At 38.3% G+C, this 27,775-nt stretch overlaps 2 protein-coding genes across 2 annotated transcripts; both read right to left on the bottom strand.

Moving 5' to 3' along the window:
• Positions 1-4,378: 4,378 nt before the first annotated feature.
• On the bottom strand, positions 4,379-5,344 carry LOC122200621 (olfactory receptor 52N2). The gene has a single exon (XM_042906330.1). It carries the CDS (start codon positions 5,342-5,344, stop codon positions 4,379-4,381), a length of 966 nt encoding a protein of 321 aa, XP_042762264.1.
• Positions 5,345-11,736: 6,392 nt separating this feature from the next.
• LOC122201239 (olfactory receptor 52N2-like) lies at positions 11,737-12,699 on the bottom strand. Its single transcript, XM_042907155.1, has one exon. The coding sequence runs from the start codon at positions 12,697-12,699 to the stop codon at positions 11,737-11,739; it is 963 nt and encodes a 320-aa protein (XP_042763089.1).
• Between the last annotated feature and the right edge of the window lie 15,076 nt (positions 12,700-27,775).

The following is a 27,775-nucleotide window of genomic DNA, read 5'->3' as shown; positions in this document are numbered from 1 at the left end:
GACACATCCCTAAAGGCAAGGGACTTAAAAGCAAAAATGAACTATTGGGACTTCATCAAGATAAAAAGTTTCTGCACAGCAAAGGAGACAATCAAGAAAACTAAAAGGCAACCAACAGAATGGGAAAAGATATTTTCAAATGACATGTCAGACAAAGGGCTAGTATCCAAAATCTATAGAGAACTCACCAAACTCCACACCCGAAAAACAAATAATCTAGTGAAGTAATGAGCAGAAGACATGAATAGACACTTCTCTAAAAAGACATCCAGATGGCCAATAGGCACATGAAAAGATGCTCAACGTCACTCCTCATCAGGGAAATACAAATCAAAACCACACTGAGATATCACCTCATGCCAGTCAGAGTGGCTAAAATGAACAAATCAGGAGACTATAGATGCTGGAGAGGATGTGGAGAAACAGGAACCCTCTTGCACTGTTGGTGGGAATGCACACTGATGCAGCCACTCTGGAAAACAGTGTGGAGGTTCCTCAAAAAATTAAAAATAGATCTACCCTATGACCCAGCTGTAGCACTGGTAGGAATTTACCCAAGGGATAGAGGAGTGCTGATGCATAGGGGCACTTGTACCCCAATGTTTATAGCTGCAGTCTCAACAATAGCCAAATTATGGAAAGAGCCTAAATGTCCATCAACTGATGAATACATGAAGAAATTGTGGTTTATATACACAATGGAATAGTACGTGGCAATGAGAATGAAATATGGCCTTTTGTAGCAACGTGGATGGAACTGGAGAGTGTGATGCTAAGTGAAATAAGTCATACAGAAAAAGACAGATACCATATGTTTCACTCTTATGTGGATGCTGAGAAACTTAACAGAAGACCATGGGGGAGGGAAAGGAAGAAAAAAAAAGTTAGAGAGGGAGGGAGCCAAAGCATAAGAGACTCTTAAAAACTGAGAACAATCTGAGGGTTGATGGGGAGTGGGAGGGAGGGGAGGATGGGTGATGGGTATTGAGGAGGGCACCTGTTGGGATGAGCCCTGGGCGTTGTATGGAAACCAATTTGACAATAAATTTCATATTTAAAAATAAATAAAAATTTTAAAAAATGTATCTTAAAATAGAACTACCACTATAAAAAATGAGAGCAAGGTAAAGAAAATCAGGAGTACTAGGCAACACTTGCAAATATGGTCTTCGGGTCATCTTTGATTTGGTCCCATTGTAGCAAGGAATTGATATTTACATTCATGGTGGGAGCAAGTCCAGAAGTTTCAATGTGAAGTATTTACTTGCAAAAATTTGTCCTCAGGCTCTTTGTAGCAGTCATCTGTCAGAGTGAACCAGAAAAGAGACAATAATAATGTTTGCTCATGACACTGTCCTGTGAGGCACCTTGAAGAATCTGATGTCGGGCCTCTGTATTTTAGTATGTCATTTTGTCCAAAAAAATATAAAATAAATCATTTGAGGTAGTGCAGGGTCATCACGGGACTTTTCACCATCCCAGTCATAAAGAGTGAGCCACAAACCCTTAAGTTTTTAATCTCTTGGAGAAACCACACAGTACATTATAGACATTACAATCAAAGACTCTGGAACCAAATGGCCTGAGTTTAAATCCATGCTCTGTCTCTTACTGGGTATGTGGCTTTCATTTAGTCATTTAACCTGTCTGTGCCTCAGTTTGTTTATCTGTAAACTGGGCATAAAACAGCATCATTCTGATAGTTGTTTTTAGGATCAAATACGTATACAATTCTTGGAAAAGTACGTGGAAAATAAATGCTGGGTATGTTTCTTGCTGTTCTTACTATTTTCTTGAAAGCCATTTTTCTGTGGGGTCAAGCTGTCAACCCTTTGACAGAAAGTAACTCAGGAGGAATACATAAGGAATCTTCCCTTGGCCGGAATGACTCAAATGCTGGGAAGCTCTTGTGGGGTGCTGAAGAAGTGAGTAGAAATTGAGAAATGGACTTTCTAGGAATGAGAGAAGAACTTTGGAGAAGGAAGAAAGAGAGCAAGACAGGCTTAAGAGGCAGAGGTTATGTTGGAGATCTGAGGAGTCCAGGCAAGTGACAAATGAGGCTGTAACTGCTTTTGGGTCAAGGGCAATTCTAAGAACTTGGTATCTCTCAAAGTTGAAGAGCAGCGGCTGGCCTACTGAGATCATGCTGAAACTCATAGGGCACTTCCGGGTGGTGCCTCCATCTGCCTTTCCAACCCAGTCTTTTGCTCCTCCTTCTTTCTTGTTTATCTCCTGTCACCGTGAAACATCTCTAGGCTCAGAATGGCGATGATTGTGTAGCCTATTTTGCATTTTTAAAAATAATAATCCCCATCCACTCTTTCTTTTAAAATACTTACACACATATCAAGACTCAGCTCATCTAGTGCCTTCTCTGTAAAATCTTTACCTACCATCCCTAATGGCCGTTGATAAGCATTTAATTTTCATGAATTTTGTAATAATGTTTTTGTACAATGACCTTGTTACCATTTTAAAATAATGATTCAACTGCATTTTATGTCTTCTACTAGACTAGAAATGCATTAGTGTTCTTGTATTCATTTATATTTTTCGGTGCATAACATGGAGTCAGTCACATAGAAGGTATCCAGAAAACCTTGTTGGCTGATTTTGATGACATGTTTGGGAGATAAAATAAAATTGATTTTCTACTGCCTATATAATTGGAAAGATTTCTCCTCAAACTACGATGTTCAGAAGGAATCAGAGTTGAAACACATAGGTTATAATAATAACAACAATCTTAGTATAACTTATTAAGTAGTTAGTATATATTAGAAATTATACTAAAGTTTTGTTTTTGTTTTTTGTTTTTTGTTTTTTACATTAGAGCATTTAACCAGACAGATAAATTTTTGTGGTATGTTTTTCCCACAATCAATAAAAAGTATAGAAGCTGAAATTTAGAGAGATTAAAATAGCCTGTTAAAGTCTAATGACTAGAAATTAAGACACAAGATTTAAATTTTGGGACTATCTGAATACAAAATTCATGTTTCCCCCACTCTTCCCTACCAACTTTTCTTCTTTACATACTGCATAAATTTTTATCACACCTCTTCTTTCTTTCACTTACGATTCCTCTTGTGCATCCTTGGCCAGAGCCTAGCTTCTGAGCACCCTGAGGCAAGGGGTGGTCTCATCTTCATGAAAACTAAGGTATGACAAATAATATGACCTAAATAAGTTTCTCAAAAAATTAATGAATTAGTGAATGAATTATAACACATACTAGCAATTAATTCATTGCTTTTGTCTGTTTCGCTAAAAGATCAAAATTATATATCATAAGCACATCCTAAATGGAGGTTTAACTGTTGAAATGGGGGAAAAAATAACTCCTAGACATGTCTTGAATAAAATATAGGGTATTTTTAAAAAATCATTTATCCAGGGGTGCCTGGGACTCAGTCGGTTAAGTGTCCGACTTTGGCTCAGGTCATGATCTCACAGTCTGTGAATTCGAGCCCCGCGTCGGGCTCTGTGCTGACAGCTCAGAGCCTGGAGCCTGTTTCAGATTCTGTGTTTCCCTCTCTCTCTGACCCTCCCCTGTTTGTGCTCTGTCTCTCTATGTCTCAAAAATAAATAAACGTTAAAAAAAAATTTTTTAATCATTTATCCAATAATTAAAATGGGATTTACCCAATTTTAGATGAGAGAAAACATCTAAATCCAGCTTGTCTTTAAAATACTGGAGGATATGGGGTGCCTGGGTGGCTCAGTCGGTTAAGCGTCTGACTTCAGCTCAGGTCACGATCTCGCGGTCCGCGAGTTCGAGCCCCGCGTCGGGCTCTGGGCTGATGGCTCAGAGCCTGGAGCCTGCTTCCGATTCTGTGTCTCCCTCTCTCTCTGCCCCTCCCCCGTTCATGCTGTGTCTCTCTCTGTCTCAAAAATAAATAAACGTTAAAAAAAATTAAAAAAATAAAATAAAATAAAAAAATAAAATAAAATACTGGAGGATATTGCAACACTGGGCCTATTACCCATGGCAATGACATGCTTGATTTGTGTAAATTTGTTCTTTACAGAGAGCACATCCTTTCTCCCCATCACTCCCCATAGCCTCCACTTCTCTCACACAATAGAACTTTGACACCAGATCTGCATCAGTCATCTTACTACCTGCCAGTTCTCACTAGACATATGAGTCTGTAAACCCTATGTAAAACATAAAACTTGTAAAGAATGGGTATATAATTTTTTATTCTGCATTCTCTTCCTAGACAGATCTTTACAGGAGAAATGTTTCATAGTATATATTTGCAAAGCCTTCAGAGAATCTACGTATTAGAGGGACTCATGTGTTTAATACCATTTTAGTCACTTTTTTTTTATCCCCCCCCCCACCTACTAAACAATATGTATATTTTCCAATTCATTTGTCTTGAGTAAAGACAACCTTGTCTCCAAGTAAAAACTTGAACACACCTTCTCGGATCTGCTTGGTCTTGACTCCATAAACAATAGGGTTCATTGTAGGAGGTAGGAGCAGGTAAAGGTTGGCTACAATGATGTGAATGTGGTGGGGGATATTGTGTCCTCCAAAACGGTGGGCAAAAAAAGTGAAAAAAGCTGGAACATAAGTGATCACAATGGCACATATGTGGGATGTACAGGTGCTAAAGGCTTTGTGACGAGCATCTGCAGATGACAGGCTCACTACCGCTCTCAATATCATAGTGTAAGACACAGAAATACAGCAGATGTCAAACACGCCAATAAGGAGAGCAACCATCAGACCATAGACAGCATTGACCTTGAAATTGCCACAGGACACCTTGGCCACAGACATATGATCACAGTAGGTATGGGGAATGAAGTTGCCCCGGCAATAGGGCAGACGCTTGGTGAGGAAAGTGAATGGGATAATGAGCAGCACACCCCTCAGGAAGGTGGCAAGACCGGTCTTGGCGATGACAGGGTTGGTGAGGATGATGGAATAACGTAAGGGGTAGCAGATGGCCACATAGCGGTCCAGGGCCATGAGCATGAGCACCCCAGACTCCATCCCAGTCAGCATGTGGACAAAAAACATCTGAGTCAGGCAGGCATCAAAGTCAATCTCCTTGAGGTTGAACCAGAATATGCACAGCATATTGGGTACAGTGGTGGTGCACAGGGTGACATCTGTGAAGGAGAGCAGGGCCAGGAAGTAGTACATGGGCCGGTGCAGGGCATCCTCATGGCTGATTAGGTAGATGAGCCCGCAGTTCCCCACGACAGCGATGACGTACATGAAGCAGAATGGCAGGGAGATCCAGGTGTGTGCAGCTTCCAGCCCAGGAATCCCATTCAAGATAAAGAATCCCGGGGTCAGGCTGGAGCTGTTTTCCCCGCACATGACTGTGGAGAAGAGGAGAGCATTTTATGCTCTTTATCAGCATTTGCTTTCTGCATAGGAGAGAGAGAGGTGGGCTTAGAAACCACATAAGAGGGAGTAGTTCAGGTAATAATACTCACAAATGCCATGAACCTTGTCATGGTAGCAGCTTGTTATTTTTTTCCTCTACTCTAGCAAGACAGTCTTTGAACTGTGGTGTCTAAAAATAACTAAACAGTACTACTTGCAGTCTCATTGAATATTTTGTCTAAGTATCTAGCCTCACTTTCTAAAGTTCCAGCACACCTCTTATATTCCTCCACATTCTGTGAACTGGGCCATAATTGTCTCCCAATATGCCACTTTTATTCTCTCCTCTCAGATTCTTTCTGAGTCTTGTCACTATGATCATGTGAGTATGTTTCGAGGATCACCCTAATCCGACTAGTTCTTATCAACAGGACTTTTGTCCTGCCTTGAAGATTATGAAGAAAGCTAATGATCCAGGTAAAGTCTTCCCATAATGTTCCCTATAACGTGCTTAAGGTAACACATTTTAGATACTCAATAAAAATATATATGAGCAAATGATTGTTTGAATTAGTAAGAACTTAGTATCTGATATCAATATCATGCTTTCTTACACAATGAAATTTCAAAGGAAGTTCTTGAGAAGAAACAAAGCACTTCTGCTTCTAAATCATTAGCAAGTTTTATGGAATTTTTGTAAAAATTTTACTGAAGAGATGAATTCAATCAGATACCCCCAACTTCATAAATGGCTTCTCTGCTTTTCTGCATTTTCTTAAATTAGTTTCCAAGCCATTTTTAATACAAGCTTTATATTTAGGAAGCCCTTGAAGGTCTAAGGATTACTAATTGTCTATAATGCTTAATGTAAATAATATTTCTTTTATTATAACTGGACAGTTTATCAGGAAAAAAGATAATATCATATTTTTGGATTGCTAATACTTGTAAAGAAAATAGAACTGAGTGATGGTTCAAGGAATTTACAGATTCAGGGATGTTTGAGGAAAGTTGTAGTTACCAAATGGTCAACTATTTCTCTCCATTGAAAAAAATAAAATGGTCCTTAAGCTCCGGTGGGCACCTTTCCATGCAGCAAATCAATGCCGAACAATCCCCCATCCAGCAGGACTGTGTAGAAACTTGCAATACGATGACATGTAGCACATGGCTCTAAAGACACAAGACATAGATTCCTGTTACCTAAATCATCTGGAAATCACTCTTATGTCCACTCCTATTGGCCAGGGTACATAGAAGTCACCACGGAAAGAGTATATAAAAGAATACAAGGTTCACCGGCTCGTGGTCTTTGGCTCCTAAGGTGATTGCCTCTCATGTAAATAAACTCTTCTTGTGAGAGAGTTCTCCCAGACCTCTCCAGAAATGTCCCCCCATGGAGGAACCAGCATTTCATTGCCCTAGACCAGAGAAATGTAAAGATGACAATCTCCCGTGTCCGCTGTCTTTTATGTGAACACCACAATAAAATGAGTGGGTGACTGGAAAGTAAGAGTCCAGCAGAAGCCACACAGGAAGAAAGAGACTCATTACCCCTGCAGAAGTGAAAGGGAAAGAGGAATTCATTGCCCCTTGCTAATATCTATTTTTAAAACTGTCTGCATATTCTAGGCCATTGTGTTCTTAGCCATCAATGTTGTTACCTTTCCTAAAATAACCATTTGTGAAAATTTCCCAAACTCACCTCAGTGTTAGGCACAATTCTATTCATGGCTGAGAATACTTAGGAGTTCTTCAAAATCTGGGATGACATCTTCTTACATAGGATTTTTGTTTCCCTGGAGAATCTCCAGTGAGATGTCCCACGTAGACTGAGGCTCCAGAATTAGATGTCTCAGAGGGATTCTCATTGAAAGAGAATAAACTTCTGGCCTGGTGGTAACAGATCTATATTTAGAAGCTTCTGAGTAGAAAAGGGAACAACAAAAACAAAACACATTAAAGTTAATGCCTTTTCCCAAGTGAGAAATGTGACCACCAAATGTGGTGATGAACATCAATAACTTTTTTTTTCCCCTCAGGGCACTTGTGTGGTGCGGTGGGTTAAATGTCAGCCTCTTGATTTCTGCTGAGGTCATGATCTCCCGGTTCATGAGTTGGAGCCCCACATCGGGCCATGCTGACAAAGTGGAGCCTGCTTGGGATTCTCCCCCTCTCTTTCTACCCCTCCCCTGCTCAAGTTTGCTCGCTCTGTCTCTCTCTCTCTCTCTCTCTCTCTCTCTCAAAAGACATAAATAAACTTAAAACCTGTTTTTTCTCTTATTACTAAAGAAATACGTCCTTTATGTAGAAACTCTGGAAAACACAGAAAAGTATTAAAAAGTTAGAAAATCACTTGTAAATCCAAATACAGAGGAATAACCACCCTAAAAAGTTTCCTATACCTCAGAAGTGCCTGGCTGGCTCGATTGGTAGATCATGCTACTCTGGATCTCGGGGTTGTGAGTTTGCACCCCACCTTGGGTATAGAGATTACACAAAAATAAAATCTTAAAAAAATAAAAAGTTTTGTGTACTTCATTTACTCATTTTATAGTTATTATGTGTAATATTCAATAACTATATACTTGTAATATAACAATTAATATAGATGTTATTCTAAATGAAGTGCCTATACTTGTAGTAATGAGACGTGGAGAATATTGCACCCCTCCTCCAAATCTGTCCTTTTCCTTTCCTTAAAATCATCGCTGCTTGTTCTTTTGCATTGTACCATGTCTTCCTGTACAATATTCAGAGTGTGATCAGCTCTCCTCCTTTCCCTTCTATTCCGCCCCTTCTCTCTCTCTCCTTTGTTCCTCTGGACTGTCCTCTTTTATGACCCCCAAACTCCTGGCTTTCACTGCAACCAGAGTTCTTATCACTACAGCAGGTTGCAGTACTTCACTTTTGAAAACTATACTTAGGCAAATGCCCCCCTCCACATCTACAATTTTTCTTCCCTGCACAATCAGCACCACTTAGTGCACATTAGCCTACTGCCCTCTATGCCCTATTGCGATTTAGAAGTTTATGGTATGTCGCAGCACGTGAAGATGGCATTGGGCTGGATAAAAATATCTTTGCATTGATAATTTAACATAAAGGTACCCAACTGGTAGATAGACGTGAATAATTATCTAGTTTCTACACATATTCATTGCTTCACAGGAACCAGGGGGAAACCCCAGGCCAATATCAAACCTCTTTTCTGTTGACTGGAATGCCTCTGACTCCTTATCTAAAATGTAGAAATGTTGAATTCAAAATTCTCACGTATAATCATCTCACAAAATAATTGAGTCAATCTTGTGCAGTCTTGTTCATTTTTCAGATTTTCTGTAAAACTTCTTTGAAAATAGGGTTTTTTTTTTAAATGTTTATTTATTTTTGAGAGAATGTGAGAGACAGAGTGCAAGCAGCGGAGGGGCAGACAGAGGGAGACATAGAATCTGAAGTGGGCTCCAGGCTCTGAGCTGTCAGCCCAGAGCCTGAATAGGGGCTTAAATTCACAAACCATGAGATCATGACCTGAGCCAAAGTCGGACGCTTAATCGACTGAGCCATTCAGGTGCCCTGAAAATAGTTTAAGTTATTTGAAAATACAAGCAGTGTCTTTGATATTTTTCTTTTCAAGGAAAAGCACATTTGTTATTCATTGATACTAAGGGACAGAACTCAGGGAAAGGGTGAGATAAGATTCCAAGCATATTTTGGCTTAATTTTGCCAGTTCAATAAAAGAGAAACACAACTTGTGCTTAGTAGAGACTTGTGGAGGGGTCATGTGGAATGCTCGCTGTTTGGGTCCCTCCATCTTTAAGGTTTGTTTTGTTGTTCCATTGTCTCAATCTCTGTACGTCTGCATATATAGCAGTCTGAATGGTGGGCCAAATGGTTCTGGAGATGCTTCAGGAACAGGATAATGTCACTATGCAAGGTGACATATCACCTTGTCATTTCTTTCCATTTCCTTCCTTTTGGGAATATTACTATCTCTTAGTTTGAAAAGAATTTTGATTGAATTAAATTGAAGTCTGAGTGTGAGTACTTTATACCTGATACCTTGTTTCTGGAGCTAATCAAACTATGTGAGGTTGATGTGGGGGTGTGGGGCCTCTCCAGGCACATTGAGCTGTGCTCACAACTTGGACCTTGGGCAGGACCTTCGGCAGGAGATGGAATTTGAAATGAAGTGTCTTCCACAATTTTTTGCTGTCTTTTCCTCTCCTGTACTTTAATCCTCTCTCTCTCTCTCTCTCTCTCTGTCTCTCTCTCTCTCTCCCTCCCCCTCCTTCCCTCCCTCCCTCCCATGAATACTGTATAGAACTTCCTTCCATCATGATCTACCTTATAATTTAAAAATCTCAACTATTCTGGACTGCTGGTTCTAGTTCAGTTGTGATTCTTTGTTTTCAGAGTTATACTGCTGTTGTTGTTTTCCTTAATCCCATTTTTGAGTTTGTAATGGGGAAGATGGCATAAAATTAATTGGGGATTGTTACTCAGGTGCCTCAGATAAATGTTATTTTTTACATTTTATTTCTCCACATTTGTAACTTTGTGTTCAAGTTTTGTTTTGCTGCTATTGCAACAAATAGCACCCCCACACTCTCACCCCAAAACATAGGCCTAGTAACATAATTGCATTTAAATTTTAGTCTTAATCTTCTGAGATTCATCCAGTCCTGCTGTTTGTGTGGCTCATATTCCTCTTCTATATGAGGACAATTATAGCTATCCCATGGTTTTGACTTAAAGTTCAATGAAATACTATACATGAAGCATTATTATAGTACCTGACCAAATATATAATTTAAAAAATTAATGTTTATTTATTTTTTGAGAAAGAGAGACAGAGTGTGAGCAGGGGAGGGGCAGAGGGAGAGAGGGAGACACAGAATCCGAAGCAGACTCCAAGCTGTCAGCACCAAGCCCGGGGCTCGAACTCGTGAACCGCGAGATCATGACCTGAGCCAAAGTCAGATGCTTAACTGACTGAGCCACCCAGGCGACCCCAATATATAATTTTTTAAATAGCAGTTTAGGAAAAGTATTTTATTTTAGTTGCTTAAATAAAATTCCCCAATGAGTAAAATTTACAAAATCCGAAAGCATAATTCCAAGATACAGCAACTTTACTGATTTTAAGTCCACAAGTTACATTACATAGAGGCACTGTTATGTTAGTATTAAATAAAACAAAACAAAACAAAATGAGTTTTTCTTATAAATGTGAAATTACATTGCAAAATACATGATGTGAATAATACATTTTACAATCATTTGACTATATATAATGTAACAAAATATATTCAACATATTTGCAGGTAATATGAATATAATATTTATCAATATAATTAATATTTCCACCTAATTATCTATTTGTATCCATTCCCTGATCACATTCTATTACTCCAATTACTTCTTGGGTTATGCTCTCATTCTTTTTCACTTTTCACTCAGTCTCACTCTTTCTGAATACTACATTTATCATTCACTTCTGTTACTTTTTTCTCTGGTATTTCCAGAAATCTAAATAAAATACTCCTTTCTTCAATGTCCCTGATCACTATTTCTCCCCCAGTATTAAATTCAAATAAAGAAGTCAAGCCCAGACACCCTTGACTGGAAAATTATATAGATTTTCTTTAGGTCTCCTTTCTTCTACTCATGAAGCCTTTACTCAATACCTGCCACATATGTCCATTGTGTTTCTCAAAATTCTACTTGATATCAACTCCAAAGGGTACTTCCCAGATTACAATGAATTCCAATAATCATATTTACTCTGGCTTCATTTGTATGTACATGAATACATAAATAGAAATCCAAATAATTACCCAGGCAGCAGAACATCAGTAATAAATGAGCAGACAAGGAGGAATTTGTTCTCTAAGCTATACAAGTTTCACATAAATATGGCTTAAAAGGGATGGCAGTACCCTTGGAATTCAGCACAAACATTGTGGGTGAGTGTTTCTGGCTTCCCTGCATCTAATGTAAACTGTCCATTCTTCTGGAGTCTCTCAGCTATCTGACCATCTTTGTTCTTTTCTATACACTCCCACAGAGTGCCTTAGACGAAAAGCATTAATCGTCAAAAGTTTACATCAAATTCTAGATTTTCCATTCTCTGAATTCATTCACCAGGACTAACTAAAGTTTACCTGTGTGGAAAATAATATTCTTTCCTATCGATTTTATTTTTCTTTCAAATTAAAAGTCTCAGATTAAAAGTTTTGCGATTATTTCATAAATATTATAGCAGAATATTGACAGGTAGTTTCTCCTGACATCATGGTTGTGAATTCTGCATCTATTCATTTCCTCCAGAATGTTTTTCTTTACTCTAATACTAAATGCAGAATTTTATAACATAGACTTAGCTCATACTCAAAATATCTTTCTCTGTAAAAAATAATTTGATCACTCCTTCACGAATCTGCTTGGTCTTCATTTCAGAGACAATTGGATTCAAAGTGGGAGGCAGCAACATGTAGAGGTTGGCTATGAAAATATGAACATGGTGAGGTATGGAGCATCCCCCAAAGTGGTGAGTGAAGAAGTTAAAGAAGGCTGGGACATAGGTGATAACAATAGCACCTATGTGTGATGTGCAGGTGCTAAAGGCTTTGTGGCAAGCATCTGCAGATGACAGATTTACTACAGCACAGATAATCAGAGTGTAAGACATGCAGGTACAGAAAATATCAAATCCTGCAATCAATATGACAGCTACTAGACCATAGATAGCATCAATCTTGATGCTGCCACAGGATAATTTAGCCAATGACATGTGGTCACAGTAGGTGTGGTGGATGAGGTTTCCCCTGCAGAAGGGGAGATGTGTGATCAGGAAAGTAAATGGGATTGTGAGCAACACACTTCTACTGCAGGTGGCAAACCCAACCTTGGTAATCGCAGTGTTGGTGAGGATGGTAGAATAGCGCAGAGGATAGCAAATAGCCACATAGCAATCCAAGGCCATAAGCATGAGCACACCACACTCCATACTTGTTAGCATGTGGATGAAAAACACATGCACAAGGCAGGCAATGAAGTCGATCCCTTTGAGATTGAAACAAAAGATACATAACATATTAGGGACATGCAAAGTACATGCATTAGCATCTGTAAGGGACAGCAAGGACAGGAAGTAGTACATGGGCCGATGCAGGACCTCCTTGTGGCTAATGAGGTGGATGAGCCCACAGTTCCCTAGGACAGCAATGATGTACATGATGCAGAATGTCAGGGAGATCCAGGTGTGTGCAGCTTCCAGTTTAGGAATCCCATTGAGAATGAAGTATCTTGGTGTCAGCCTGGAGCTGTTGACTCCATACATGATAGTCAATTGCAAAGCATGTTACTTTCTATACCAATAAAAATGTCCTATACAAGAAGATGGTAGTGACATTAATTTCATTCTGAGACAAAAGATGAACAAGCATTTTGCACAATATAAATAAAATTTAGGAGAAAAATAATCTTTTTGTACACTGTTGTTTGATACTACTGAGGTACTCCTGGGCCTCTTAATGAATCAAAAGGACACTAACATAGTACATACGTTATAGCAGAGACCTGATCTCCCTTGATTTTATTCTGTAAAGGGTGTTTGTGTGCACATGCTCGTATTCTAAGCTGTTCACTAGTGCTTGTTTTTGCTCCCTTGACCAATTTCCAATTTATCATCCTGGTTTAAACAACACTGGTTCTCTTGACTTCTCACATAATCTCCTTCTTCCAAGAAGACCTTGAAGATGTGTTTACTGGATTATAATCAATTAAATCATATGAGCCCTTATTACATGCAGGTAAAATGTGTCTACTTATTACACACAGGTATGATAGGGCTAAGCATGATCTAGACTTTGCAAGTCTACACCTTTCAAGTTTGGATTTTCCAAGTCAAAATAATCAAAGACATGATTTCATGGGTCAAAAATTACATAATAGGTTATGACTTACAAATGATGGCCACAGTCATTTTGCACTATATATCTGGTTGTTTCTTGCTGGTAAACGTGAAAGATGTTACTACTTGCATTTAACCAATGACATTGTTAAATTCGTGTAATCCTCACAATTTCTCTTGCTTCTCCCAAATTTCCATGTAGATAACCATGCTATATAAATATTCATAATTATTTTAGTTCCCTTTAGTATATTACGTTTAGCCTCAAATAACTCTGAAGATTATACTGGATAGGGTGAAAGGTTTTTTAAATAATTTGTTTGTTTTTGAAAACAGTTAGCTTTCTACCTTTCTTTTATGTCTGGGAAGTTGTTTTAACCTGAAAGTTTTTTGATTGAAATTATAACTCTGGGTCTCTTTCTTTCTGTTTTGTTTTTGAGAAAACTCCTCTTTATCTTATATTTTTAAAAGTTTTTCATTAGTTGTTGTTTGCAACTTGACTTATTCATTTTTCCTGCAGCAGTATATTGTATATTTCATTGCATTTACAAAAACTAATTTATATATTCCTTTGTTATACTTCAGTTTACCCCTAAACAGTCTTTCCAAAGTTCTAACATTCATTGTCCATATTTCTATCTCTCCATTGTGTGTGTGTGGGGGAGGGGGGTAGAAAAGAGAGAGAAATTTACCCTAAGGTTGTTTCTATATAAGTGGCTGGTTTGTGTGTTTTCACCCATTACCTTTTTTTTTTTAATTTTACCAAAACCTGTCTCCCTGGGTATGTCTTTTTTTAAATATGAAATTTATTGTCAAATTGGTTTCCATACAACACCCAGCGGTCATCCCAACAGGTGCCCTCCTCAATACCCATCACCCACCCTCTCCTCCCTCCCACTCCCCATCAACACTCAGTTTATTCCCAGTTTTTAAGAGTCCCTTATGGTTGCCACCTTCCCTCTCTGTAACTTTTTTTTCCCTTTCCCCTCCCCCATGGTCTTCTGTTAAGTTTCTCAGCATCCACATAAGAGTGAAAACATATGGTATCTGTCTTTCTCTGTATGACTCATTTCACTTAGCATAACACCTTCCAGTTCCATCCATGTTGCTACAGAAGGCCATATTTCATTCTTTCTCATTGCCAAGTAGTAGTCCATTGTATATATAAACCACAACTTCTTCATGCATTCATCAGCTGATGGACATTTAGGCTCTTTCCATAATTTGGTTATTGTTTAAAGTGCTGCTATAAACATTGGGGTTCAAGTGCCCCTCTGCATCAGTACTCCTCTATCGCTTGGGTAAATTCCTAGCAGTGCTATTGCTATGTCATAGGGTAGATCTATTTTTAATTTTTTTGAGGAACCTCCACACTGTTTTCCAGAGTGGCTGCATCAGTGTGCATTCCCACCAACAGTGCAAGAGGGTTCCCGTTTCTCCACATCCTCGCCAGCATCTATAGTCTTCTGATTTGTTCATTTAGCCACTCTGACCAGCATGAGGTAACATCTCAGTGTGGTTTTGATTTGTATTTCCCTGATGAGGAGTGACGTTGAGCATCTTTTCATGTGCCTATCGGCCATCTGGATGTCTTCTTTAGAGAAGTGTCTATTCATGTCTTCTGCTCGTTACTTCACTAGATTATTTGTTTTTGGGTGTGGAATATGGTGAGTTCTCTATAGATTTTGGATACTAGCCCTTTGTCTGATATGTCATTTGCAAATATCTTTTCCCATTCTGTTGGTTGCCTTTTAATTTTGTTTATTGTTTCCTTTGCAATGCAGAAGTTTTTATCTTGATGAGGTCCCAATAGTTCATTTTTGCTTTTAATTCCCTTGCCTTTGAGGATGTGTCAAGTAAGGAATTGCTGTTGCTGATATCAGAGAGGCTTTTTCCTGTTTTCCCCTCTAGGATTTTGATGGTTTCCTGTCTCACATTCAGGTCCTTCATCCATTTTGAGTTTGTTTTTGTGAATGGTGTAAGAAAGTGGTCTAGTTTCATTCTTCTGCATGTTGCTGTCCAGTTCTCCCAGCACCATTTGTTAAAGAGACTGTCTTTTTTCCATTGGATATTCTTTCCTGCTTTGTCAAGATTAGTTGGCCATACATTTATGGGTCCAATTCTGGAGTCTCTATTCCGTTCCATTGGTCTAGGTGTCTGGTTTTGTGCCAATACCATAATGTCCTGATGAATACAGATCTGTAGTAGAGGCAAAAGTCTGGGATTGTGGTGCCTCTCGCTTTGGTCTTCTTCTTCAATATTACTTTGGCTATTAGGGGTCTTTTGTGGTTCCATACAAATTTTAGGATTGCTTGTTCTAGCTTCAAGAAGAATGCTGGTGCAATTTTGATTGGGATTGTATTGAATGTGTAGATTGCTTTGGGTAGTATTGACATTTTAACAATATTTATTCTTCCAAACCATGAGCATGGAATGTTTTTCCATTTCTTTATATCTTCTTCAATTTCCTTCATAAGCTTTCTATAGTTTTCAGCATACTGATATTGTACATCTTTGGTTAGGTTTATTCCTAGGTATTTTATGATTCTTGGTGCAGTTGTGAATGGGAACAGTTTCTTTATTTGTCTTTCTGTTGGTTCATTATTAGTGTATAAGAATACACTAACGCAACTGATTTCTGTACATTAATTCTGTATCCTGCGACTTTGCTGAATTCATGTATCAGTTCTAGCAGACCTTTCTGGTTTTCCATGTATAATATCACGTCATCTGCAAAAAGTGAAAGCTTGACTTCATCTTTGGTAATTTTGATGCCCTTGACTTCCTTTTGTTGTCTGCTGATGCTAGCACTTCCAACACTGTGTTAAACAACAGCGGTGAGAGTAGACATCCCTGTCGTGTTCCTGATCTCACGGGAAAAGCTCTCAGTTTTTCCCCATTGAGGATGATATTAGCTGTCGGCTTTTCATAAATGGCTTTTATGATGTTTAAGTATGTTCCTTCTATCCAGACTTTCTTGAGGGTTTTTATTAAGAAAGGATGCTGAATTTTGTCAAATGCTTTTTCTACAGCGATTGACAGGATCATATGGTTCTTTTCTTTTCTGTTATTAATGTGATGTATCACGTTGATCGATTTGCAAATGTTGAATCAGCCCTGCAGCCCAGGAATGAATCCCACTTAATCATGGTGAATAATTCTTTTTATATGCTGTTGATTTTGATTTGCTAGTATCTTGTTGAGAATTTTTGCATCCATATTCATCAGGGATATTGGCCTGTAGTTCTCTTTTTTTGCTGGGTCTCTGTCTGGTTTAGGAATCTAAGTAATGCTGGCTTCATAGAATGAGTCTGGAAGTTCTCCTTCCCTTTCTAGTTTTTGGAACAGCTTGAGAAGGATAGGTATTATCTCAAGGATAGCTTGAGAAGGATAGGCTTTACATGTCTTGTAGAATTCCCCTGAGAAGCCATCTTGTCCTGGACTCTTATTTGTTGGGAGATTTTTGATAACTGATTCAATTTATTCACTGGTTATAGGTCTGTTCAAATTTTCTATTTCTTCCTGTTTGAGTTTTGGAAGTGTGTGGGTGTTTAGGAATTTGTCCATTTCTTCCATGTTGTCCAGTTTGTTGGCATATAATTTTTCATAGTATTCCCTGATAATTGCTTGTATTTCTGAGGGATTGGTTGTAATCATTCCATTTTCATTTATGATTTTATCTATTTGGGTCATCTCCCTGTCTTTGTGAGAAGCCTGGCTAGAGGTTTATCAATTTTGTTTATGTTTTTCAAAAAACCAACTCTGGTTTCATTGATCTGCTCTACAGGTTTTTTTTTTTTAGATTTTCTATTGTTTATTTCTGCTCTAATCTTTATTATTTCTCTTCTTCTGCTGGGTTTGGGGTGTCTTTGCTGTTCTGCTTCTATTTCCTTTAGGTGTGTGTTAGACTTTGTATTTGGGATTTTTCTTGTTTCTTGAGATAGGCCTGGTTTGCAATGTATTTTCCTCTCAGGGCTGTCTTTGCTGCATCCCAAAGCGTTTGGGTTGTATTTTCATTTTCATTTGTTTCCATATATTTTTAAATTTCTTCTCTAATTGCCCCGTTGACCCATTTATTCTTTAGTAGGGTGTTCTTTAACCTCCATGCTTCTGGAAGTTTTCCAGAATCTTTCCTGTGGTTGATTTCAAGTTTCATAGCATTGTTGTCTGAAAGTATGCATGGTATGATCTCAATTCTTGTATACTTATGAAGGGCTGTTTTGTGACCCAGTATGTGATCTATGCTGGAGAATGTTCCACGTGCACTCAGAAGAAAGTATATTCTGTTGCTTTGGGATGCAGAATTCTAAATATAAATAATTCTAAATATATATATTCTATATATATCAAGTCCATCTGATCCAATGTATCATTCAGGGCCCTTGTTTCTTTATTGATCCTGTGTCTGGATGATCTATCCATTGTTGTAAGTGGTGTATTAAAGTCCCCTCCAATGACCACATTCTTATCAATAGGTCCTTATGTTTGTGATTAATTGTTTTATATATTTGGGGGCTCCCATATTTGGCGCATAGACATTTATAATTGTTAGCTCTTCCTGATGGATAGACCCTGTAATTATTATGGAATGCCCTTCTTTATCTCTTATTACAGCCTTTAATTTAAAGTCTAGTTTGTCAGATCTAAGTATGGCTACTCCCACTTTCTTTTGACTTCCATAACATGATAGATAGTTCTCCATCCCCTCACTTTCAATCTGAAGGTGTCCTCAGGTCTAAAACGAGTTTCTTATAGATAGCCAATAGATGGGTCTTGTTTTTTTTTTTATCCATTCTGATACATGTCTTTTGGTTGGTGCATTTAGTCCATTTACATTCAGTGTTGTTATTGAAAGATATGGGTTTAGAGTCATTATGATGTCTGTAGGTTTCATGCTTGTAGTGATGTCTCTGGTACTTTCTGGTCCTTGCAACAATTCACTCACAGAATCCCCCTTAGTATCTCTTGTAGGGCTGATTTAGTGGTGATGAATTCCTTCAGTTTTTGTTTGTTTGGGAAAACTTTAATCTCTCCTTCTATTTTGAATGACAGACTTGCTGGATAAAGGATTCTCAGCTGCATATTTTTTTCTGTTCATCACATTGAAGATTTCTTGCCATTCATTTCTGGCCTGCTAAATTTCAGTAGGTAGGTCTGCTATTACTCTTATGTGTCTACCTTCGTATTTTAGGGCCTATTTATCCCTAGCTGCTTTCAGAATTTTCTCTTTATCCTTGTATTTTGCCAGTTTCACTATGATATTTAGTTTAGAAGATCAATTCAAGTTATGTCTGAAGGGAGTTCTCTGTGCCTCTTGGATTTAAATGGCTTTTTCCCCTCCAGATCAGGGAAGTTCTCAGCTGTGATTTGTTCAAGTATACCTTCAGCCCCTTTCTCTCTCTCTTCTTCTTCTTCTGGAATTGCTATGATACTGATATTGTTCTGTTTTGTTGCATCACTTACTTCTCTAATTCTCCCCTCATACTCCTATTTTTTTTCATCTCTCTTTTTCTCAGCTTCCTGTTTTTCCATAACTTTATCTTCTAATTCACCTATTCTCTCCTCTGCCTCTTCAATCCGTGCTATGGCCACCTCCATTTTATTTTGCACATCATTTATAGCATTTTTAATTTCATCATGACTATTTTTTAGTTCCTTGATCTCTGTAGCAATAGATTCTCTGCTGTCCTTTATGCTTTTTTCAAGCCCAGCGATTAATTGTATGACTATTATTCTAATTTCTTCTTCCGTTATATTGCTTAAATTGGTTTTGATCAATTCATTAGCTGTTGCTACTTCCTGGAGTTTCTTTTGAGGAGAATTTTCCTGTCTCATCATTTTGGGTAATCCCTGTGGTAGCTCCAAACTACAGGACACTTTCCCTGTATGTGGAGTGGTGTGGACCCTGTCTGGAACGCTTGCACACTGCCAGGCTTGTGGTGCTGCTTTGATGGGATCTGGCCAAGGGCATATTAGCCAAGGTGGATCCACTAGGTGCACAGGGGTGGGAGGGGCAGGCTTATCTTGCTTTGCCATGGGTGGTCTCCTGCAGGATGGGCCCTGCAGCACCAGGAGGGAGGCCGGCTGGTTGGAGGGATGGATCCACAGAAGCACAGTGTTGGGCGTTTGCGTGATGCCAACAATTCTGGTGATGGGAAGTCGTTCCCTTTGGAATTTTGACTGGGAGATGGGAGAGGGAAATGGCGCTTGCCATCGCCTTTATTCCCCCACTAAGCTCTGTCCTTCTGGGACTCAACAACTCTCCCTCCCAGCATCCTTTCACCCTCCCTGCTCTCTGAGAGCAGAGCTGTTGACTTTTAACATTCTAGATAGATGTGAAGTCCCACTGGCTATCAGAACTCCCGAAGTCTGGCCCCTCCGCTTTTGCAAGCCAGACTTGGGGGCTCTGCCTTGCCCAGCGGGCTGACCCTCCACTGCCCTGGCTCCCTCTCACCAGTCCATGTAGCATGCACGGCCTCTCTGCCCTTCCTACCCTCTTCTGTGAGCCTCTTGTTTATGCTTGGCTCTGGAGAGTCCATTCTACTAGTCTTCTGGCAGTTTTCTGGGTTATTTACACAGATGTGGGTGGAATCTAAGTGATCAGCTGGACGAGGTGAGCCCAGTGTTCTCCTATGCCACCATCTTCCCAAAATTCTGTCCTCACCCATTACATTAACAAGTGGAAACCTTTTGAAATGATGCCATAGAAACAATATATCAATATATAAGAATGAAGAAAGCAATTTTCTTTCTAGAAAGCATGAAAAGATTAGAACTGATGGCTTGTTAAAGCAAATTGCCCAACTGTAAAATGAGCAACCATAGAAACATTAAGTATACCATGGAAATTTTCACCACAACTTGGAACATAATAAGCAAAATATATAGTGCATTCATAATTATTGTTAGTATTATTACATTATTTTGCTTTACAAAATAAATGAGACAAATCTAGGCATTCCATAAACCTTTAGGCTCCTTACATCTCACTCAGAGCAAAAGTGACATCCCTGTATTTATTTACAACATCCTGTACAATTAGAACTCTTTGGCATCTCTAGGATTGCCTCCCAATGCTCTAACCCTGATCCCCTCAGCCTCTCCGTGCCTACTGGATTCTTCTCAAATTCAGCAAGCATGTGTACAATCTATGGCATTTCCACTTGCCACTTTCACTGCCTGCTTTATTTGCCAGAAAATACCATGCTAAATACCTTCACCAGTTCCAGGTCTGATCTCAGTGTCAGACCCAATGTAAGGCTTTTCCTTACCCTAATCCAAAACCGCAAACCCTAGACCTCTGCCAAACTTGGCATAATCTCTTCCTCGCCACATTTTCTGTACTCCACAGCAATTACCATGTTCCTTGGTCGCTCACCAGAATTTTAAAAATCTATATGCACAGGAATTGCTGTCTATTTTGTTCACTGCTGTGTCTCTTGCACTTAACATAGTAACTGGCACAAGAAAAGAGTTGTAGAATAAATGGATGGATGGATGGATGGATGGATTTCAAAATGTCCTTTTTGGTTGATCCTTTTGTTTGTATATAAATACCTTAACAAATTAGTGTGTGTATGGAAATATCAGAGTATCTGGAGTATGGGAAACATGGTTGCAAGATGCTTGGAATCCTAAAGATTTTGTTTGTTGGTTTGTTTTGTTTCTTTTTTCTTTCCTTTTGTTGTGAAATTGGAGATAATTAAAACTGGTTTGAGTACTTGCAGTAAAGGCAAGTAATTGCCTTTTGTATTATTTTGCACACTTGAAGGTCATACATATGATGAACAAGAAAAGTTATAGGAAAGTAGATTAGGGTTGTCGGATTGTTATTCGTTCATGCAGATAGAAATCCCTAGTAAGACAAAAAGATTCCTGTCATCAGATGTACTGAAGCAAAGGGAGAATGACATATGTCACGAATGTTGTCATGGGGAAGTTGGGGTCCACTATCACTGGAATTCCTTCCAACTCTTGCACTAATTCATTTTCACTGGTAGAGATTTTACCACTTCCCAAGGAAGACTGTTCCATCCACAGAGAGAAGACATTATTGTGCAGTCTTTTCCAAAGTTCTGATTTTGATTGCTTTTCTATTATTGTGCAGACATTTGCTTGCCTATAATATTACCTCTTTGGTCCTTATCACATGAGCACTACTGTGCCTAAACCACACTTAATTTTTCCCCCACTTCTCCTCCCTCATAAAGGCAGTTTGTGAATCCCTTTGGTTTCAGAAGTCTAAAGAATGAGGTAACTAGTCCTCCACATTCAGCCACCCTCTAAATCCAATCCCTGCTATCTAGTTGCAGATTTTCTGTACATCTTTATATATATTCTTTCCCCTGGATCACCCACACCCACCCTGATGTTTTAAAATCTCCATTTGTAACTGGTATTGCTCAGGAAATTGTACAGCATTGTTTAGGAACGCTATATAACAACCCTTAATGGCTTCTCTGGGGGCTTTTCCAAGAAAAGGGGGAAAATGTTTCTGATGCTACACAGATAGATGTCCCATAGGTCATCTCTGATGGGGGAGGAGGTAAATTTAGCTTTGTTGAAACTAGATCTACACAGACATCTCCCGTTATCTGAATATAGAGTGTTCCTATGAAATGGTATGAAGCAAAGAATCAATTACGATGTATTTAAGTGGAAAATTTTTTGAGCATTTCTGGACCTGTCTTGGGCTTTTCTAATACGTTAGGGCACATCTTGTTAATGGATGCACAAAATAAATGGAGATAAAGCACAGATGCTCACAGACACACTTCAAAGCTGTGAGAGCTTGATGCTGACATGCTGAGTGTGGCTCCCAGGGAAGGAGCTTGGCAGGGCCACTCTGTCTGCTCAGGTGTTCATTGCCTCTGCAACAGGTCACTGTAAAAAGAAACACTGACAGCTAGTATTGCTTTGAGCCTTGTTTATACAAGTGAAAATCTTTGATTTCTTTTGCTTATCAAAAACAGTACCAATGTGGGTCTTTTGTAAAAGTGAGGTGGCATAACACTCAAATTTTAACACTTTTTTCTTTTTTTCTTTTTTTTATTTTTTTTTTATTTTTTTATTTTTTATTTTTTTATTTTTTTATTTTTTTTATTTTTTAATATATGAAATTTACTGTCAAATTGGTTTCCATACAACACCCAGTGCTCATCCCAAAAGGTGCCCTCCTCAATACCCATCACCCACCCTGCCCTCCCTCCCACCCCCCATCAACCCTCAGTTTGTTCTCAGTTTTTAACAGTCTCTTATGCTTTGGCTCTCTCCCACTCTAACCTCTTTTTTTTTTTTTTTTTTTCCTTCCCCTCCCCCATGGGTTTCTGTTATGTTTCTCAGGATCCACATAAGAGTGAAACCATATGGTATCTGTCTTTCTCTGTATGGCTTATTTCACTTAGCATCACACTCTCCAGTTCCATCCATGTTGCTACAAAAGGCCATATTTCATTTTTTCTCATTGCCACGTAGTATTCCATTGTGTATATAAACCACAATTTCTTTATCCATTCATCAGTTGATGGACATTTAGGCTCTTTCCATAATTTGGCTATTGTTGAGAGTGCCGCTATAAACATTGGGGTACAGGTGCCCCTATGCATCAGTACTCCTGTATCCCTTGGATAAATTCCTAGCAGTGCTATTGCTGGGTCATAGGGTAGGTCTATTTTTAATTTTCTGAGGAACCTCCACACTGCTTTCCAGAGCAGCTGCACCAATTTGCATTCCCACCAACAGTGCAAGAGGGTTCCTGTTTCTCCACATCCTCTCCAGCATCTATAGTCTCCTGATTTCTTCATTTTGGCCACTCTGACTGGCGTGAGGTGATATCTGAGTGTGGTTTTGATTTGTATTTCCCTGATAAGGAGCGACGTTGAACATCTTTTCATGTGCCTGTTGGCCATCCGGATGTCTTCTTTAGAGAAGTGTCTATTCATGTTTTGTGCCCATTTCTTCACTGGGTTATTTGTTTTTCGGGTGTGGAGTTTGATGAGCTCTTTATAGATTTTGGATACTAGCCCTTTGTCCGATGTGTCATTTGCAAATATCTTTTCCCATTCCGTTGGTTGCCTTTTAGTTTTGTTGGTTGTTTCCTTTGCTGTGCAGAAGCTTTTTATCTTCATAAGGTCCCAGTAATTCACTTTTGCTTTTAATTCCCTTGCCTTTGGGGATGTGCCGAGTAAGAGATTGCTACGGCTGAGGTCAGAGAGGTCTTTTCCTGCTTTCTCCTCTAAGGTTTTGATGGTTTCCTGTCTCACATTCAGGTCTTTTATCCATTTTGAGTTTATTTTTGTGAATGGTGTGAGAAAGTGGTCTAGTTTCAACCTTCTGCATGTTGCTTTCCAGTTCTCCCAGCCACCCAGGTGCCCCTTAACACTTTTTTTCTGAAGGAACATGTGAACTGTCTGGTATCCATTGCAATATAAACATGAAACTATAGCTGCCTTCCGTGAATTCCTCAATTCTAGCATCAAAACTGGAACATGCACCTTCTCTATAACTCAAAAATTCCACCCCTGGGTATTTACATAAGAAATCTGAAAATATATGTCTATACAAAGACTTGCCCATGAATGTTTAGAGCAAGTTTATTCATAAAAGCCCCAATTAGGAAACAAAGGAATATCTAATAATGCAAGTGAGTGAATAAATGAATTGTAGTAAATCCATACATAGATATACAAAAAATAAATTAAAGAGAATATATCACCAATACTGAAGTATCATGCTCCCTGATTTCAAATTATGTCGCAAAGCATAGTAATCAAAACCGTATGGTATTGACATACAAACAGAATAGACAAGTGGAACAGAGTCAAGAGCCATAGACCCCTATCTTACACCACTCACAAAAATTAACTCGAAATGGATTAAAAACTTACATGGAAGATGTGAAACCATAAAACTTCTAGAAGAAAATGCAGGGGACAATCTCCTTGACTTCAGTCTTGGCAATGATTTTTTTTAATATAACACTAAAAACAGTGGAACAAAAAAGCAAAAATCAAGTGGGATTGCATCAAACTAAAAACTTCTGTGCAGCAAATGGGTGATGAACATTAAAGAGGGCACTTGTTGAGATGAACACTGGATGTATATGTAAGGGATGAATCACTGGAGTCTATTTCTGAAACCAGTATGACACTGTATGTTAATTAACTTGAATATAAGTAAAAAAATTTAAAAAAAAACCCTCTGCACAGTGAAAGAAACAATCAACAAAATGAAAAGTCAACCTGCAGACTGGAAGAAGATATTTGCAAACTATATATCTGGTGAGGGGTTAATACCCAAAATATATAAGCAATACTCACTCTAAATGTCAGTGTCAATAAGCAAGCTTGTACAAGATGTATAGAAAGAAATTTTTCAGGCTGGAAAGGAGTGGCAGAATATATTCGACATGGTGAATCAAAAAAATATTCAGCCAAGAATTCTTTATCCAGCAAAGCTGTAATTCAAATAGAAGGAGAGATAAAAAAAAATTCCCAGACTAACAAAAACTAAACGAGATCATGACCACTAAATCAGCCCTGCAAGAAATTTTAAGGGGAATTTCCTGAGGGGATAAAAAATGAAGCAAAACAAAAAAGACCAAAAGCATCAAAGACTAGAAAGGAATAGAGAACACCACCAGAATCTCCAACTCTACAGGCAGCACAATGCAAGAAATCCATATCTTTCAGTACTCACTCTAAATGTCAATGGACTAAATGCTCCAATCAAAAGACATAGGGTAACACAATTGATAAGAAAACAAGATCCATCTATGTGCGGTTTACAAGAGACCCATTTTAGACCTACAAACACCCTTGGATTGAAAGTAAGGGGATGGAAAACCATATATAATGCTAATTAATTAGTATTCACCAAAAGAAAGCCAGAGTAGCCATATTTATATCAGACAAGCTAGATTGCAGAATAAAGACTTTAACATGAGATGAAGAAGTGCATTAAGTCATACATAATTAAGTAGTTTATCCACCAAGTAGATTTAACAATTGTAAACATTTATGCCTCCAACATTAGAGAACCCAAATATATAAACCAACTAATGACAAACATACAGAAACTCATTGATAATAATACTGTAATAATAAGGGACCTAAGCACCCCACTTACAACAATGGACAGATCATCTAAGCAGAAAATCAATAAGGAAACAATGGCTTTGAATGACACACTGCATTGGATGGTCTTAACAGATACATTCAGAACATTTCATCCTAAAGCAGTGGAATACACATTCTTCTTGAGTGCACTTGGAACATTCTTCAGAATAGATCACATACTGGGACACAAATCGCCATCAACACGTACAAAAAGATTGAGATCATATTGTGGATATTTTCAGACCACAACGTTATGAACCTCAAAATCAACCACAAGAAAAAATTTGGAAAGACAATGTATACTTTGAGATTAAAGAACATCCTACTAAAAAATGAATGAGTTAACCAAAAAGTTAAAGAGGAAATTAAAAAGTACATTGAAGCCAATGAAAATGATAACACCATGGCCCAAAACATCTGGAATGTAGCAAAGGCAGTCTTAAGAGGGAAGTATATAGCAATCCAGGTCTTCCTAAAGAAGGGAGAAAGGTCTCAGATAGACAACCTAATCTTGCACCTTAAACAGCTAGAAAAAGACCAGCAAATAAAATCTAAAAACACAGAAAATTGGAGATAATAAAGATTAGAGCAAAAATCTATGATATCAAAAACAAAAAAACAAAACAAGCAAAAAAAACCAGTAGAACAGATCAATGAAACCGGTAGCTGGGTCTTTGAAAGAGTTACCAAGATTGATAAACCCCTGTGCATTTTGATCAAAAAGAAAATGAAAAGGACCCAAATAAATAAAAAGAATGAAAGAGGAGAGATCACAACCAACACTGCAGAAATACAAAGAATAATAAGATAATATTATGAGCAATTATATGCCAATAAATTGGGCAATCTGGAAGAAATGGACAAATTCCTAGAAACATACACTATCAAAACTAAAACCGGAAGAAATAGCAAATTTGAGCAAAACCATAACCAGTAAAGAAATTGAATAAGTGATCTAAAATCTCCCAAAAACCAGAGTCCATAGCTGGAAGTCTTTCTAGGGGAATTCTACTGAACATTTAAAGAAGACTTAACACCTATTCTTTTGAAGCTGTTAAAAAAATAGAAATGAAAGGAAAACTTCCAAACTCATTTTGTGAGGTCAGTGTTACCCTGAATCCAAACCAAAGTTCCCACTAAAAAGGAGAACAATACACCAATGTTCCTGATGAACGTGGGTGCAAAAATCCTCAACAAGATACTAACCAACTGGATCCAACAATACATTAAGAGAATTATTCACCACAATCAAGTGGGATTTATACCTGGGATGCAGGGTTGGTTCAATATCCACAAATCAATCAATGTGGTACATCACATTAATAAAAGAAAGGACAAGAACCACATGATACTCTCAAGAGATGTAGAAAAAGCATTTGACAAAATACAGCATCCTTTCTTGATAATAACCCTCAAGAAAGTAGGGATAGAAGGATCATACCTCAAGATCATAAAAGCCATATGCAAAAGACCCACCACTAATATAATCCTCAATGGGAAAAAACTGAGAGCTTCCCCCCTAAGGTCAGGAACACGATAGGGATGTCCACTCTTGCCACTGTTATTCAACATAGTATTAGAAGTCCTAGCCTCAGCAATCAGACAACACAAAGAAATGATAGGCATCCAAATTGGCAGGAGGATATCAAACTTTGGCTATTTGCAGACATCATGTTACTCTATATGGAAAACCTATAATATTCCACAAGAAAACTGCTAGAACTGATTAATGAATTCAACAAAGTCACAGGATATAAAATCAATGCACAGAAACCTGTTGCATTTCTATACTCCAATAATGAAACAGCAGAAAGAGAAATCAAGGAATCAATCCCATTTACAACTGCACCAAAACCCATAAAATATGTAATAATAAAACTAACCAAAGAGGTGAAAAATCTATACACTGAAAATTATAAAAAGCTTGTGAAAGAAATTGAAGAAGACACAAAAGAATGGAAAAAGATTCCATGCTCCTGGATAGGAAGAAAAAATGTTGTTAAAATGTCGATAGTACCCAAAGCAATCTACATATTCAATGCAATCCCTATCAAAATAACACCAGCATTCTTCACAGAGCTAAAACAAATAATCCTAAAATTTGTATAGGGAACCAGAAAAGACCCTGAATAGCCAAAGCGATCTTGAAAAAGAAAACCAAAGCAGGAGGCATCACAATCCCAGACTTCAAGCCATACTACAAAGGTGTAATCATCAAGACAGCATGGTACTGGCAAAAGAACAGACACTCAGATCAATGGAACAGAATAGAGAACCCAGAAATGGGCCCACAAACGTATGGCCAACTAATCTTTGACAAAGCAAGAAAGAATATCCAATGGAATAAAGACAGTGTCTTCAGCAAGTGGTGCTGGGAAAACTGGACA

The sequence above is a fragment of the Panthera leo genome, chromosome D1, assembly GCF_018350215.1.
Source record: "Panthera leo isolate Ple1 chromosome D1, P.leo_Ple1_pat1.1, whole genome shotgun sequence".
In the NCBI taxonomy this organism is placed as follows: domain Eukaryota; kingdom Metazoa; phylum Chordata; class Mammalia; order Carnivora; family Felidae; genus Panthera; species Panthera leo.
The sequence above is the reverse complement of the archived record's forward strand: the minus strand, read 5'-3'. Positions and strand labels throughout refer to the sequence as shown.

Coding starts and splice junctions, on each gene's coding strand:
- LOC122201239 (XM_042907155.1), bottom strand. CDS start 12,699: ATGTATGGAGTCAACAGCTCCAGGCTGACACCAAGATACTTCATTCTC.
- LOC122200621 (XM_042906330.1), bottom strand. CDS start 5,344: ATGTGCGGGGAAAACAGCTCCAGCCTGACCCCGGGATTCTTTATCTTG.